The 16,175-nt window shown below is 44.7% G+C and overlaps 1 protein-coding gene across 1 annotated transcript in view; it reads left to right on the plus strand.

The window, feature by feature from the left end:
• LOC139384527 (protein kinase C-binding protein NELL1-like) overlaps positions 1–16,175 on the plus strand; it is a 366,687-nt gene that overhangs the window by 140,481 nt on the left and 210,031 nt on the right. The window contains exon 5 of the mRNA XM_071129356.1: positions 1,330–1,426. Coding sequence (XP_070985457.1) covers positions 1,330–1,426 — 97 coding nt within the window. The remainder of the gene's footprint in view (positions 1–1,329; positions 1,427–16,175) is intronic.

Genomic DNA, 16,175 nt, shown 5'->3' on the forward strand with positions numbered 1-16,175 from the left:
TTTGTACTTTGTACCCGCTCTCCTCTCCTTTTTACCGTCCAAGCCCTGGATAATCGACCATTGGGATCCGGCATAATCATGCACATCACAGCACCACTCACCTTCAACCGTGGGACCCATGCACCAGGAAAGCCTTCCCTTCCTCATCAACACCACACCCGTACAAAAAGTCATTCTTGGCCTCCCTTGGCTCCAACGTCATAACCACAAGTCCTGGTCAAGGATGAAAATCACTGCCTGGGCACCAGGATGCCGAAAGACCTGCTTTCCCATACCCTGTGATTCCACATCTATTGAGAGTCCGGTAGAGCCCTCCAACCCATCATGTTGTCCTTCTGTATCGTTGGCCCCGTGTTTTGGAACATAGATCTGTACATCCGGCAGGTTCCACTTCTGCTACCTGCCCTCCTGAACGCATCTACATCCCCAAGCGGGTAAGAGATTGGCTGTTGACCTGGGCACACACGTCCCTCACCGCTGGACACCAAGGTATCCCCCGCACAATTCAATCAATCTCCGATAAGTACTAGGGTTCCACCTTGGCGCAGGATGTCACCCGCTATGCCAACACCTGTTCAATATGTGACCAAACCAAATCTCCCCGAGATGTTCTAGCAGGGAAACGTCACTTATCCCCTCCATTTGATAGTTTCACCACTATTATGGTTGTTGTCGACAGATTCTCTAAATCTTGCCATTTCATCCCTCTCTCTGGTCATCGCTCTCCAGGTTGCTGAGCCACTGTTGCGTACAGGTCGCATGAACAGGAGCTCGAGATGTTTTCAACTACGATACACCAGGATTTGTTGATGAGGAAACATACCCCTCCCCCTATTCTGACCAGAGACCTCCTTTCTTCCATACCAAAAATGTAAAAGCTGTCTGGTTGAATAGCAGAGTTGAGTGTTTCATCCGTAAGCCATGTCTCTGTAAGAAAAACACACAGTAAAATACACTTTGATCTCAGAGCAAGGCTGCAATTGCCTTGATAGACCTCTGCGATTGAAGCCTTTCTCTCAGTTCTCAAAGTTTATTTTCCAGTGATTGGACATTAGCCATCAGGACACAAGGAAGAGGATGCCGTGTAGCCCGTCTTTTCAGCCTAGCTTGGAGTCCCCCTTTCCTTCCTCTTCATCATTGGCGTAATTATTGCAAACATTCTGAGTAAACAAAGTCATTATTAACACAAAAATATCCATAAAAAAGCATTCGAGCAGGAACCTGCAAGACACATTCCCTCCTCAGCATTGAAGTGTGTGTGTGTGTGTGTGTGTGTGTGTGAGATTTCAGAATCTGACATTCTATCTGTTGATTGTTTGTTGCTGGCAGGATTTACGAGCGAGTGATAGATCCACCTCAGATGGATCTGACCCTGGGCAGTGGAGTGTGGCTGGGTCAGCATAGCCACAAGCACGGCTTCTTCAAGGTAAAACAAACCTTTCACCACCATATACACAATCACTGTAACCATATAATAAGCATGCATGACTTCTTCAAGGTAACACAGTCTTCACTATCTTGTCATTCTATGGACGGCAGTACCATGCTTTCTCTCTGAAAATATGATTTTACTAGACTTACCCAGAATTAAGAACAAATAGTACTTGCTCACTAGCCAAATGTGTCCTTTGTAGCATGGTCATCTAGTGATTATCAGGTAAAACTGCTCTACACATCTATACTCGTAAAACATCCCTGTCAAGGTTAAAGTGTTTGTACACAATAGAGTACCACACTATGAGTCATAATACCCATAAAGCCTAGAGGTCAAACAGAGAAATCATCTCATAAGGGATTTTAGAAACAATGATTTTGGGGCTGTGTTGTGTGTAGGCTTACCCTGGCGTGAAACTTTGATATCTGTGTAAGTCTCTCTAGCACAAGGTAAACTTTTATCAATATATTCACACGTATGTACTCCCCCAAAATGACCTGATAATTAGCTTCTAATGTGGCTACCATAAACAACTACAAATGCCATGATGATCTAGACGAGACTGCCAAATCTAGGTAAAGGTAAGAATCTCTAGATTAACTTTCGAATGTTAGCTAAATGTAGTAATGAATAAAAGAGCAATATTTATTTAAATGGACAATTATGTGAACTGTCTTGTGCAGATTTTTAATTGACACAATACCTGTTAGCAAAGGTATCAGCTAGAGATGACATGCAGGAGCTTGTGAGGATTTGTAGTTTTGCATGATGTCTACTTTGATGCTAATTAGCATTTTTGAATTTGAGAGTAGAAATAGTAAAATATATTGATAAAAATCACTTTGTCCAAGAGAGATTTACATGGTTATCAAAACTTCACACCAAGGTAAGTTTACACGAAACGCAGCCCTTAATGGAAAGATTAAAGGTGGAAAAACGGCCGCTAAGTTTGACCACTAAGTTTTAGGGGTATCATGACACCTCCACTGTTGGGCTCTATTTATCACCATCAGTAACAACACCATGATGTGGTAAGACTCTACATACTGAAACCTCAACATAGATTTATTACTGAGAGAGTGGTAGGGAGAAAGAAGAAGGGGAGTGGGGACAGAAAGAGAAAAATAGGGAGGCGTAGAGAGGTGGAGAGAGATCAACAGACCGATATTCCTACATCTTACACCCGCCCGCTGAGCAGTCGATGACCTCTTTTCTATCTTCATTTCATCTCATGTATTGATCAGCAATAGAGGGTAGATCCTGAATAGATTATCCCATGCCTCCCAGGCCACACACAGCCTCAGTGCCTGCATTCATTTTGGACACAGCCCGTGTCATCTTCTATTATCCACAGCATCTGTAGTACCCATAACGTGTAGTATGCTCTCTCCACCTGTATGATAATTTCTGGGCCCAGGCAAAGCATCAAGAACTCCTCTTCTCTTTCTCTAAGGAAGAAAAAATATGTGTTTAAAGACTGCTCTATATCATCTTGGAAAAATATATTCAGGCAGTTGAAGCGGCAGCTGTCTAGCTCCAGTCTAAGGTGCAGCAGCGTTTAAGTTAGAGTTGATGGGAAGAAAGAGCTGAGACAGATGGCCTAGAAAACTAGAATCATTCTAGGTGTGACTGTGGATGAGGGAGGAGGGGATTTGTTTTGCTGTGTTCAGGATTGATTTGGTGCAGGAAATGTGCAGAAAATTCAATCACACCTACTCATTCAAGGGTTTTTCTTTATTTTTTTTACTATTTTCTACATTGCAGATTAATAGTGAAGATATCAAAACTATGAAATAACACATGGAATCATGTAGTAACCAAAAAAGTGTTAAACAAATGATTTTATATTTGAGATTCTTCAAAGTAGTCACCCTTTGCCTTGATGACAGCTTTGCACACTCTTGGCTTTCTCTCAACCAGTTTCATGAGGTGGTCACCTGGAATCACTGTATTAACAAGTGTGCATTGTTAAAAGTTAATTTGTGGAATTTCTTTCCTTTTAAATGCATTTGAGCCAGTTGTGTTATGACATGGTAGGGGGGTATACAGAAGAAATGCTCTATTTCCATATTATGACAAGAATAGCTCAAAGAGAAATGACAGTAGATCATTACTTTAAGGCATGAAGATCAGTCAATCAGGAACATTTCTTCAAGTGCAGTTGCAAAAACCATCAAGCGCTATGATGAAACTACCTCTCATGATGACCACCACAGGAATGAAAGACCCAGACTTACCTCTGCTACAGAGGTTAAGTTCATTAGAGTTACCAGCCTCAGAAATTGCAGCCCAAACAAATGCTTCAGAGTAACAGACACATCTCAACATCAACTGTTTAGAGGAGACTGTGTGAATCAGGCCCTCATGGTCAAACTGCTGAAAAGAAACCACTACTAAAGGACACCAATAAGAAAAGAGTTGCTTGGGCCAAGAAACATGAGCAATGGACAATAGACCCGTGGAATTCTGTCCTTTGGTCTGATGATTACAAATTTGAAATGTGTGGTTCCAACCGCTTTGTGAGACGCAGAGTAGGTAAATGGATGATCTCTGTGTGATTCCCACCGTGAAGCATGGAGTAGGAGGTGTGATGGTGTGGGAGTGCTTTGCTGGTGACACTTCAGTGATTTATTTAGAATTCAAGGCCAACTTAACCAGCATGGCTACCACAGCATTCTGCAGAGATACGCCATCCCATCTCTTTTGCCCTTAACGGGACTATAATTTGTCTTTCAATAGGACCCAACACACCTCCAGGCTGTGTAAGGGCTATTTGACCAAGAAGGAGAGTGATGGATTGCTGCATCAGATGACCTGGCCTCCACAATCACCTGACCTCAACCTAATTGAGATGGTTTGGGATGAGTTGGACCGCAGAGTGAAGGAAAAGCAGCCAACAAGTGCTATATGTGGGAACTCCTTCAAGACTGTTGGAAAAGCATTCCTCATGAAGCTGGTTGAGAGAATGCCAAGAGTGTGCAAAGCTGTCTTCAAGGCAAAGGGTGGCTACTTTAAAGAATCAAATTATGAAATATATATTGTATTTGTTTAACACTTTTTTGGTTACTACATGATTCCACATGTGTTATTTCATAGTTTTGATGTCTTCACTAGTATTCTACAATGTAGAAAATAGTAAAACATAAAGAAAAACCCTTGAATGAGTGGGTGTGTCCAAACTTTTGACTGGTACTGTATTTATTTTTTACAACCACTTATTCACAGCTTATGCTTTTTTTAAAGCATAAAGGCCAAATTATGCAGTCTTAATCCATTACCCACGTTGTCTCTAAAATCAAATAGTTGGATTTACTTTAAAAAAGTAAGAACAAAGATTTCTACAATGTCTACATTTTGCAGTGTACAAAACAGATTTATGTTAAAAAACTTGTCAGCATTTGCAGTATAGAGAGGGTTACAATAATGTTATCTTGGAGTAGTTCTCTATATGATCAGATACTGTATCTAAACCATAGCCATAAGGCAGTTCTGGAAAATGCCAGATTGGCTGATTTTTAGCCCATTGAGACTGTCTAAATTGTGGTTTGACCACAGAATTATCATTATTTGACTGATAATGGGGGCCTCAAGAAATAGAAAATTTGCCATTGTGTTAAGAAGTGCCCAGAACGATGTCTAGTCCCTGTCCATCCCTGAATTAAATGCTTATTAAAAACAGTCCAAATGTTTATCTGGGAGATGAAGCGAGGCTGTTATTGTTGTGGTTGTTAAGGGTAACTGAAGCCTCAGGTAGCCTGGGGAGCTGTGACACTTCTCCAGTTGTTCTTCTGCCCCCTTCTGTAGTTGTTTTCCTCTGCCATTCTCTCAATTCTCCCCTCTCCTGTGCTGCAATTCTCTACATTTTCTTCTCTGCTGCCATTCTCTCCTCTCCTCTGCTTCCTCGGATAGAAAATGGGAAAAACAGACGCTATAGTCTCCTCCAGCAGGAGATATGGTAAGAAATGTAGAGAGAGCAAGATACTAATTGAGAGAGGCTAGAAAGATATACAAAGAGAGAGGATATTTTAGTGAGAGGTAGAGGGTGCGAGAGAAATTAAGTGAGCAAGAGATAAAAATTGGGAGAACAAGAGAAATTGAGAGAGTTCAAGGTGAATAAATACAGAACGGGTGTGATAGAGAAAGAAGATACCAGGTGAATAGACTAGTGGTAGTTTCTTCCATCAAGGGGAGTAGAGTGGCTCGTGAGGGTGAGATAATGACTTTAAATAAACATGCTGCATCCCAAGTGGCATCCTATTCCCTGCATAGTGCACTACGTAGGGAATAGAATTCCATTAGGGACATGCATCCAGAGGCTATGCTTCTCCACACCATTGTCACTAGCTGAGAGAGGGCGAGAGACTTACGCTTCGAGCTCCAACATTCTGGACAAAGTGAAATAATGAAAATGGTAACAAAAAACAACTAAAATAGCAATAAACTATGCAAAAAAAGAAACGTCCTCTCACTGTCAACTGCGTTTATTTTCAGCAAACTTAACGTGTAAAGTATGCTGTATTAACATAACAAGATTCAACAACCGAGACATAAACTGAACAAGTTCCACAGACATGTGACTAACAGAAATTGAATAATGTGTCCCTGAACAAAGGGGGGGGGGGGGGGGGGTCAAAATCAAAAGTAACAGTAACAGTGTGGCCACCAGCTGCATTAAGTACTGCAGTGCATCTCCTCATCATGGACTGCACCAGATTTCCCAGTTATTGCTTTGAGATATTACCCAAATCTTCCACCAAGGCACCTGCAAGTTCCTGGACATTTCTGTGAGGCCCTAGCCCTCACCCTCCGATCCAACAGGTTCCAGACGTGCTCAATGGGATTGAGATCTACGCTGGCCATGGCAGAACATTCCTGTCTTGCAGGATATCCCACACAGAACAAGCAGTATGGCTGGTGGCATTGCCATGCTGTAGGGTCATTCCAGGATGAGCATGTAGGATGGGTACCACATGAGGGAGAAGGATGTCTTCCCTGTAATGCACAGCGTTGAGATTGTCTGCAATGGCAACAAGCACAGTCTGATGATGCTGTTACACACCGCCCCAGACCATGACAGTCCCTCCACCTCCAAATCGATCCCGCTCCAGAGTACAGGCCTTGGTGTAACGCTCATTCCTTCGGCGATAAACGCGAATCCGACCATCACCCCTGGTGAGACAAAACCGCATCTTGTCAGTGGAGAGCACTTTTTGCCAGTCCTGTCTGGTCCAGCGACGGTGGGTTTGTGCCCATAGGCAACATTGTTGCCAGTGATGTCTGGTGAGGACCTGCCTTACATCAGGCCTACAAGCCCTCAGTCCAGCCTCTCTCAGCCTATTGCAGACAGTCAGAGCACTGATGGAGGGATTGTGGGTTCCTGGTGTAACTCGGGCAGTTGCTGTTGCCATCCTGTACCTGTCCTGCAGGTGTGATGTTCGGATGTACCGATCCTAGGCAGGTGTTGTTACACATGGTCTGCCACTGTGAGGACGATCAGTTGTCCACCCTGTCTCCATGTAGCGCTGTCTTAGGCGTCTCACAGTACAGACATTGCAATTTATTTCCCTGGTCACATCTGCAGTCCTCATGCCTTCTTGCAGCATGCCTAAGGCACGTTCACACAGATGAGCAGGGACCCTGGGGATCTTTATTTTGGTGTTTTCAGAGTCAGTAGAAAGGCCTCTTTAGTGTCCTAAGTTTTCATAACTGTGACCTTAATTGCCTACCGTCTGTAAGCTGTCAGTGTCTTAACAACCATTCCACAGGTGCATGTTCATAAATTGTTTATGGTTCATTGAACAAGCATTGGAAACAGTGTTTTAAACCCTTTACAATGAGGATCTGTGAAGTTATTTGGATTTTTACAAATTATCTTTGAAAGATAGGGTCCTGAAAACGGGACATTTCTTTTTTAGCTGAGTTTAGCACTATATATTGTGGCAGACCAGGGGTTTGGGTCAAAGCGCTTACACAGATCAGACACAGGCAGAGTAGGATTAGCTCAGTTTCAAAGGTGTTTATTAAAATAATAGTTCAAAAGAAAATAATAGGTCTCCCACTTGAGATCCTCTCCGGGATTCTGTGTTCTTGGCTCCAGGTCTTGCTGTGTCCTGTGGGGATCAAAAACTGAACTCACTCTTGTTACCTCTGTAACCGTCTCCAACTATACAGGAGTCCTTTCTTCCCCCACTCTCTCCCCTGTGTGCTGCTCTTCTGGCAGCTTTATGGGACTTGTACAGCTGGTGAGCAATCAGTCCTTGATTACTCACCAACTCCCAATCAACCCCAATTAGTCCTGGCTGGAGAGCCCATCGAGACCTGGCACGTCCTGCAGATGTAGCCATCGCCTAGTGATGTGTACTCCGTCTGTCACCAGGCCTTGACGAGTCTCCCCCTGGTGGCTGACCTGCTGTACGCCACAATATGTACATAATAACAACTGTGGCAGTGATTAATAAATAAATCTCCATTGGGGTGGAGGCAGAGTAAATACTGTTGAGGAGGAGATAAAAAGATTAGATGAGTTTATTAGTCTCTTGCACAGGGTTGCAGATTTAATTGCAGGGCACAGTGACAATGCAGGTCAATAAGAGAACTGAATGAAACAATAATAATATACATATTTACAACTGTGACAATGATACATGTCCATTGTGGTGTAGGGGCATGGTAAATGTCCATGGGGGTGGGGAAGAGTGTCCCAGAGGGAATGTCATTAGGGGGGAAACAGGGGGGTAGGCAGTCCTGAGGCAGAAGGGGGACAGGGGGAGCAGGTAGCTAGCTGCCTAGTGTTGGCTATTCAGCAACCTGATGGTATGGGGGTAGAAGTTATTGGCCAGTCTGACAGGTTTTGTAATGATGCTCCTATACTGCCTGTGTCTGAGTGATGGAAGCGGGGAGAACAGGCCATGGCTCAGGAGGTTTGGGAGGCCTTGACGATGTTCATGACCTTCCAGTGAGACCTGGTGTTGTAGGTGTCCTGTGGAGGGCAGGCAGTGTGCAACCAATGGTGCGTTCGGCTGAGCGTACCACCCTCTGTAGAGCCTTGCAGTCAGCTGTGGTGGAGTTCCCGTACCAGGCTGTGATGCTGCCCAACAGTATGCTCTCAATGGTGCGTGTGTATAACACTGTGAGGGCCCCTGGGGACAGGCTAAATTTCTTCAGTCTCCTGAGGTTCAAGAGTCAATGATATATCAATAATATTTCAAGCGCAGTGCGCGGCAGATGTTTATTACGCCTTCGCAGAAGGCAGGAATTGTGGTCACAGGCAGGCAATGGTCAACCACAGGTAGGAAGTCAAAAACAAACAATACCTCACAACCACTCAAACAGAAATAACTGAACTAAATAGGGAGCTGATGAGACCAGGTGAGAAAGGAACACAGGTGAAATCAATGAACCAAAATGAAAGACGGTGCTATGTTCCAGAACACAAAGAAAAAAAAAACACAAGTTTGACTAAGAAACGAAAAGCAAAACCTTATGATAAGCAGCATATCTCTCCTTCAGTTTCCCAAAATGTTGGGATTGTTGATCCGGGTTGTTGTCGGGTTGTTCAGATTTTTGATCTGGGTAAGTTTTTGAAGACACCATCGGTATCAGATCATCTATGCATTTTTTTATGAAACCAGTGACTGAGTTGGTGTATTCATTGATGTTATTCCCAGAGGTGTCCCGGAACGTATTGCAGTCCACATGATGAAAACAGTCATGGAGCATGGAGAATGATTGGTCAGACCAGCATTACAGACCTGACCACAGGAATTTCTCTCTTGAACTTTGTAGGCAAAAAGGAGCAAAATGGAGTTGTGGTCAGATTTGCCAAATCAAGGAAGGGAGAGGGCCTTATACCCCCAGTGGTCAAGAGTGGAATTTCCACGAGTTCAAATCAAATCAAATCAAATTTTATTTGTCACATACACATGGTTAGCAGATGTTAATGCGAGTGTAGCGAAATGCTTGTGCTTCTAGTTCCGACAATGCAGTAATAACAAGTAATCTAACTAACAATTCCAAAACTACTGTCTTGTACACAGTGTAAGGGGATAAAGAATATGTACATAAGGATATATGAATGAGTGATGGTACAGAGCAGCATAGGCAAGATACAGTAGATGGTATCGGGTACAGTATGTACAAATGAGATGAGTATGTAAACAAAGTGGCATAGTATAGTATAAAGTGGCTAGTGATACATGTATTACATAAGGATACCGTCGATGATATAGAGTACAGTATATACGTATGCATATGAGATGAATAATGTAGGGTAAGTAACATTTATATAAGGTAGCATTGTTTAAAGTGGCTAGTGATATATTTACATCATTTCCCATCAATTCCCATTATTAAAGTGGCTGGAGTTGAGTCAGTGTCAGTGTGTTGGCAGCAGCCACTCAGTGTTAGTGGTGGCTGTTTAACAGTCTGATGGCCTTGAGATAGAAGCTGTTTTTCAGTCTCTCGGTCCCAGCTTTGATGCACCTGTACTGACCTCGCCTTCTGGATGATAGCGGGGTGAACAGGCAGTGGCTCGGGTGGTTGATGTCCTTGATGATCTTTATGGCCTTCCTGTGACATCGGGTGGTGTAGGTGTCCTGGAGGGCAGGTAGTTTGCCCCCGGTGATGCGTTGTGCAGACCTCACTACCCTCTGGAGAGCCTTACGGTTGAGGGCGGTGCAGTTGCCATACCAGGCGGTGATACAGCCCGCCAGGATGCTCTCGATTGTGCATCTGTAGAAGTTTGTGAGTGCTTTTGGTGACAAGCCGAATTTCTTCAGCCTCCTGAGGTTGAAGAGGCGCTGCTGCGCCTTCTTCACGATGCTGTCTGTGTGAGTGGACCAATTCAGTTTGTCTGTGATGTGTATGCCGAGGAACTTAAAACTTGCTACCCTCTCCACTACTGTTCCATCGATGTGGATAGGGGGGTGTTCCCTCTGCTGTTTCCTGAAGTCCACAATCATCTCCTTAGTTTTGTTGACGTTGAGTGTGAGGTTGTTTTCCTGACACCACACTCCGAGGGCCCTCACCTCCTCCCTGTAGGCCGTCTCATCGTTGTTGGTAATCAAGCCTACCACTGTTGTGTCGTCCGCAAACTTGATGATTGAGTTGGAGGCGTGCGTGGCCACGCAGTCGTGGGTGAACAGGGAGTACAGGAGAGGGCTCAGAACGCAACCTTGTGGGGCCCCAGTGTTGAGGATCAGCGGGGAGGAGATGTTGTTGCCTACCCTCACCACCTGGGGGCGGCCCGTCAGGAAGTCCAGTACCCAGTTGCACAGGGCGGGGTCGAGACCCAGGGTCTCGAGCTTGATGACGAGCTTGGAGGGTACTATGGTGTTGAATGCCGAGCTGTAGTCGATGAACAGCATTCTCACATAGGTATTCCTCTTGTCCAGATGGGTTAGGGCAGTGTGCAGTGTGGTTGAGATTGCATCGTCTGTGGACCTATTTGGGCGGTAAGCAAATTGGAGTGGGTCTAGGGTGTCAGGTAGGGTGGAGGTGATATGGTCCTTGACTAGTCTCTCAAAGCACTTCATGATGACGGATGTGAGTGCTACGGGGCGGTAGTCATTTAGCTCAGTTACCTTAGCTTTCTTGGGAACAGGAACAATGGTGGCCCTCTTGAAGCATGTGGGAACAGCAGACTGGTATAGGGATTGATTGAATATGTCCGTAAACACACCGGCCAGCTGGTCTGCGCATGCTCTGAGGGCGCGGCTGGGGATGCCATCTGGGCCTGCAGCCTTGCGAGGGTTAACACGTTTAAATGTCTTACTCACCTCGGCTGCAGTGAAGGAGAGACCGCATGTTTTCGTTGCAGGCCGTGTCAGTGGCACTGTATTGTCCTGGACACACATATTTGCACACATGCACTCATGCACACACACTCGAACAGAGACATTGCATTCATCATTTGCCAGAAGGTCTGCATTCACTTCTACATGAATCAATCATATTGTATGATGCACATATTGTCTACGGTAGGGCTACACTATTACTCCGAAGAGAAATTGTGATCTAATAGTCTCCACATACACTGCTCCAAAAAATAATGGGAACACTAAAATAACACATCCTAGATCTGAATGAATGAAATATTCTTATTAAATACTTTTTTCATTACATAGTTGAATGTGCTGACAACAAAATCGCACACAAATTATCAATGGAAATCAAATTTATCAACCCATGGAGGTCTGGATTTGGAGTCACACTCAAAATTGAAGTGGAAAACCACACTACAGGCTGATCCAACTTTGATGTAATGTCCTTAAAACAAGTCAAAATGAGGCTCAGTAGTGTGTGTGGCCTCCACGTGCCTGTGAGGTGGCGGATGGTCTCCTGAGGGATCCCCTCCCAGACCTGAACTAAAGCATCCGCCAACTCCTGGACAGTCTGTGGTGCAACGTGGCCTTGGTGGATGGAGCGAGACATGATGTCCCAGATGTGCTAAATTGGATTCACGTCTGGGGAACGGGCGGGCCAGTCCATAGCATCAATGCCTTCCTCTTGCAGGAACTGCTGACACACTCCAGCCACATGAGGTCTAGCGTTGTCTTGCAATAGGAGGAACCCAGGTCCAACCGCACCAGCATATGGTCTCACAAGGGGTCTGAGGATCTCATCTCGGTACCTACATGGCAGTCAGGCTACCTCTGGCGAGCACATAGAGGGCTGTGCGGCCCCCCAAAGAAATGCCACCCCACACCATGACTGACCCACCGCCAAACCGGTCATGCTGGAGGATGTTGCAGGCAGCAGAACGTTCTCCACGGCGTCTCCAGACTGTCACGTCTGTAACATGTGCTCAGTGTGAACCTACTTTCATCTGTGAAGAGCACAGGGCACCAGTGGCGAATTTGCCAATCTTGGTGTTCTCTGGCAAAAGCCAAACGTCCTGCACGGTGTTGGGCTGTAAGCACATCTCCCACCTGTGGACGTCGGGCCCTCATACCATCCTCATGGAGTCTGTTTCTGACCGTTTGAGCAGACACATGCACATTTGTGGCCTGCTGGAGGTCATTTTGCAGGGCTCTGGCAGTGCTCCTCCTGCTCCTCTTTGCACAAAGGCGGAGGTAGCGGTCCTGTTGCTGGGTTGTTGCCCTCCTACGACCTCCTCCACATCTCCTGATGTATTGGCCTCTCTCCTGGTAGCGCCTCCATGCTCTGGACACTACACAGACAGACACAGCAAACCTTCTTGCCACAGCTCGCATTGATGTGCCATCCCGGATGAGCTGCACTACCTGAGCCACTTGTGTGGGTTGTAGACTCCGTCTCATAATACCACTAGAGTGAAAGCACCGCCAGCATTCAAAAGTGAACAAAACATTAGCCAGAAAGCATAGGAACTGAGAAGTGGTCTGTGGTCACCACCTGCAGAACCACTCCTTTATTGGGGGTGTCTTGCTAATTGCCTATAATTTCCACCTGTTGTCTATTCCATTTGCACAACAGCATGTGACATTTATTGTCAATCAGTGTTGCTTCCTAAGGGGACAGTTTGATTTCACAGAAGTGTGATTGACTTGGAGTTACATTGTGTTGTTTAAGTGTTCCCTTTATTTTTTTGAGCAGTGTGTAATATAGAGCTAATTGAAATAGACGCATCGCATTGGCGAGGGAATGTCCCCTTTGCCTGAGGTGTCTTGGTTGTCGAGGCACTGTGTGGCCTTTAGCTCTCCTTTTCTCTCCCTCTCTTCCGTACAAACCTCCATCCCCCACCCCCCCCCCTCTCTCTATTTCTTGCTCTCTCTTACAAACATCCACCTCTTTCCCCTCCACCCTTCCCTCTCTCGCTTCAGGCTGTATTACCTGCTGATCAATAGAGGCAATGTATGGTCAGGACTCCCATAAACTCCCAAGAGACAGACAGCCACATCACTGGCCAAACACTTTCACTTCCATTCCACACTCATCACTGATGTTGTCTGATTATTCGCTGTGGCATGTGGGTGTGTTTCTGTGTGTGTGCCAGCAACAAAGCATGACCGGTAGTGTGTTTGTGTGCGTGGGCACGTTTGATCTACTCTGTTGTTCATCTCTCCTCTTGCCGAGGTCTTTCTCTAAAGTGACACAGGTGTTGCTCTCATTCAAGCTTAATGAACCTGTTGCGTCTACCAAACCCGGATCCGGGATTCTATTTACAGACCTAAGCTCATTACCATAACGCAACGTTAACTATTCATGAAAATCGCAAATGAAATGAAATAAATATGCCATCTCTCAAGCTTAGCCTTTTATAAACAACACTGTCATCTCAGATTTTCCAAATATGCTTCTCAACCATAGGAAAACAATCATTTGTGTAAAAGTGGCTAGCTAGCGTAGCATTTAGCGTTAGCATTAGCATTAGCATCCAGCACGCAAGATTTCAACAAAAACATAAAAGCCTTCAAATAAAATCATTTACCTTTGAAGAACTTTGGATGTTTTCAATGAGGAGACGCTCAGTTAGATAGCAGATGCTCAGTTTTTCCAAAAAAGATTCTTTGTGAATTCGAAATAGCTCCGTTTTCTACATCACATTTGGCTACCAAAAACAAAACGAAAATTCAGTCCTCAAAACGCGAACTTCTTTCCAAATTAACTCCATAATATCGACTGAAAACATGGCAAACGTTGTTTAGAATCAATCCTCAAGGTGTTTTTGACATATCTCTTCAATGATATATCGTTCGTGGAAACATGATTTCTCCCCTCAATCAAATGGAAAAGTACAAGCAGCTGGCGTTTGCGCACCGAATTCCACGCAGGACACCAGGCGGACACTTGGAAAATGTAGTCTCTTATGGTCAATCTTCCAATGATATGCCTACAAATATGTCACAATGCTGCTAACACCTTGGGGGAACGACAGAAAGTGTAGGCTCATTCCTTGCGCAATCACAGCCATATAAGGAGACAATGGAAAACAGAGCTTCAGAGATTCTGCTCATTTCCTGCTTGACGCATCATCTTGGTTTCGCCTGTAGAATGAGTTCTGGGGCACTTACAGACAATATCTTTGCAGATTCTGAAACTTCAGAGTGTATATGCATAGTATGCATAATATGCATAGTCGAGCATCTTTTCGTGACAAAATATCGCGCTTAAAACGGGAACGTTTTTTATCCAAAAATGAAATAGCGCCCCTAGAGATCCAACAGGTTAATGAATGCATTGTATATTACAAATAAAATTCAAATAAAATTATATTTATCACATACAGTTGAAGTCGGAAGTTTACATAAACCTTAGCCAAATACATTTAAACTCAGTTTATCACAATTCCTGACATTTAACCCTCGTAAAAATCTGGCTTTTTTATGGCGGTTTAGGAGCAGTTGCATCTTCCTTGCTGACCGGCCTTTCAGGTTATGTCTATATAGGACTCCTTTTTACTGTGGATACTTTTGTACCTGTTTCCTCCAGCATCTTCACACGGTCCTTTGCTGTTGTTCTGGGATTGATTTGCACGTTTCGCACCAAAGTGCGTTCATCTCTAAGAGACAGAACGTGTCTCCATGCTGAGCGGTATGACGGCTGCGTGATCCCATGGTTTTTATACTTGCGTACTATTGTTTGTACAAATGAACGTGGTACCTTCAGGCATTTAGAAATTGCTCCCAAGTATGAACCAGACATTTGTGGAGGTCTACAAATTATTTTCTGAGGTCTTGGCTGATTTCTTATGATTTTGATGTCAAGCAAAGACGCACTGGGTTTAAAGGTAGGCCTTAAAATACACCTCCAATTGACTCAAATGATCAGTTAGCCTATCAGAAGCTTCTAAAGCCATGACATAATTTTCTGGAATTTTCCAAGCTGTTTAAAGGCACAGTCAACTTACTGTATGTATACTTTGACCCACTGGAATTGTGATACAGTGGATTATAAAGTGAAATGATCTGTCTGCAAACAATTGTTGGAAAAATTACTTGTGTTTTGCACATAGTAGATGTCCTAACCGACTTGCTAAAACTAAGACATTTAGAAATTTGTGGAGTGGTTGAAAGATGGGTTTTAATGACTCCAGCCTAAGTGTATGTAAACTTCCGACTTCAACTGTACACGTGTTTAGCAGATGTTATTTGTTTCCTAGAAACAGGAGACAAATGGCTGTGAGATTGGTTTGATCCTAGACACATGAAAAATGGGATGTATACGGAGGTTACGGGGCAACAGAAGACGAACAGCATCTTGGAGATGGGGAATGGGACAATAATCAACCCGGTGGGACAGATCTTGGGTGGACAACCCGAGACGATACCGGTGGCGGTCCGGTTGTCGATACCTGAAGGTACGACGACAGCGGCGGACAAAAATCTGGGAAAATCCGGGACGAGAACTGAGGACCCTGGTCGAAGACCATGTCCACTGGGAGTCCATGGATCCTGAAGAAGTATTGCAGCGTAAGCTGTGCCGTCTCTTTGGCAGAGGGTAATTTGGGGAGTGAAATGAAGTGGGCTGCTTTGGAAAACTGGTGTTGCCATCAGACAGAGACCCATGACAATGTCCAGCGATATGTGAGACCAGGGACAGTGAGGAACAGGCAGAGGTTGCTGGGGAGTCTTGTTCTGCGCACAGATTGTGCATGCAGCGACAAACGTGGAGATGTCAGGAAACATGGTAGGCCACCAAAAGCATTGTTGCACAAAGGCCAAGGTTCAATGGGAGCCCGCATGGCAAGCAAGGACCGAGGAGCCAGGACTGAGGAGCAGACAGCGTCAGGAAGAAACATCCGGTTATCTGGAACGCTGTG

Source organism: Oncorhynchus clarkii, chromosome 26 (genome assembly GCF_045791955.1).
Source record: "Oncorhynchus clarkii lewisi isolate Uvic-CL-2024 chromosome 26, UVic_Ocla_1.0, whole genome shotgun sequence".
Classification (NCBI taxonomy): Eukaryota; Metazoa; Chordata; class Actinopteri; order Salmoniformes; family Salmonidae; genus Oncorhynchus; species Oncorhynchus clarkii.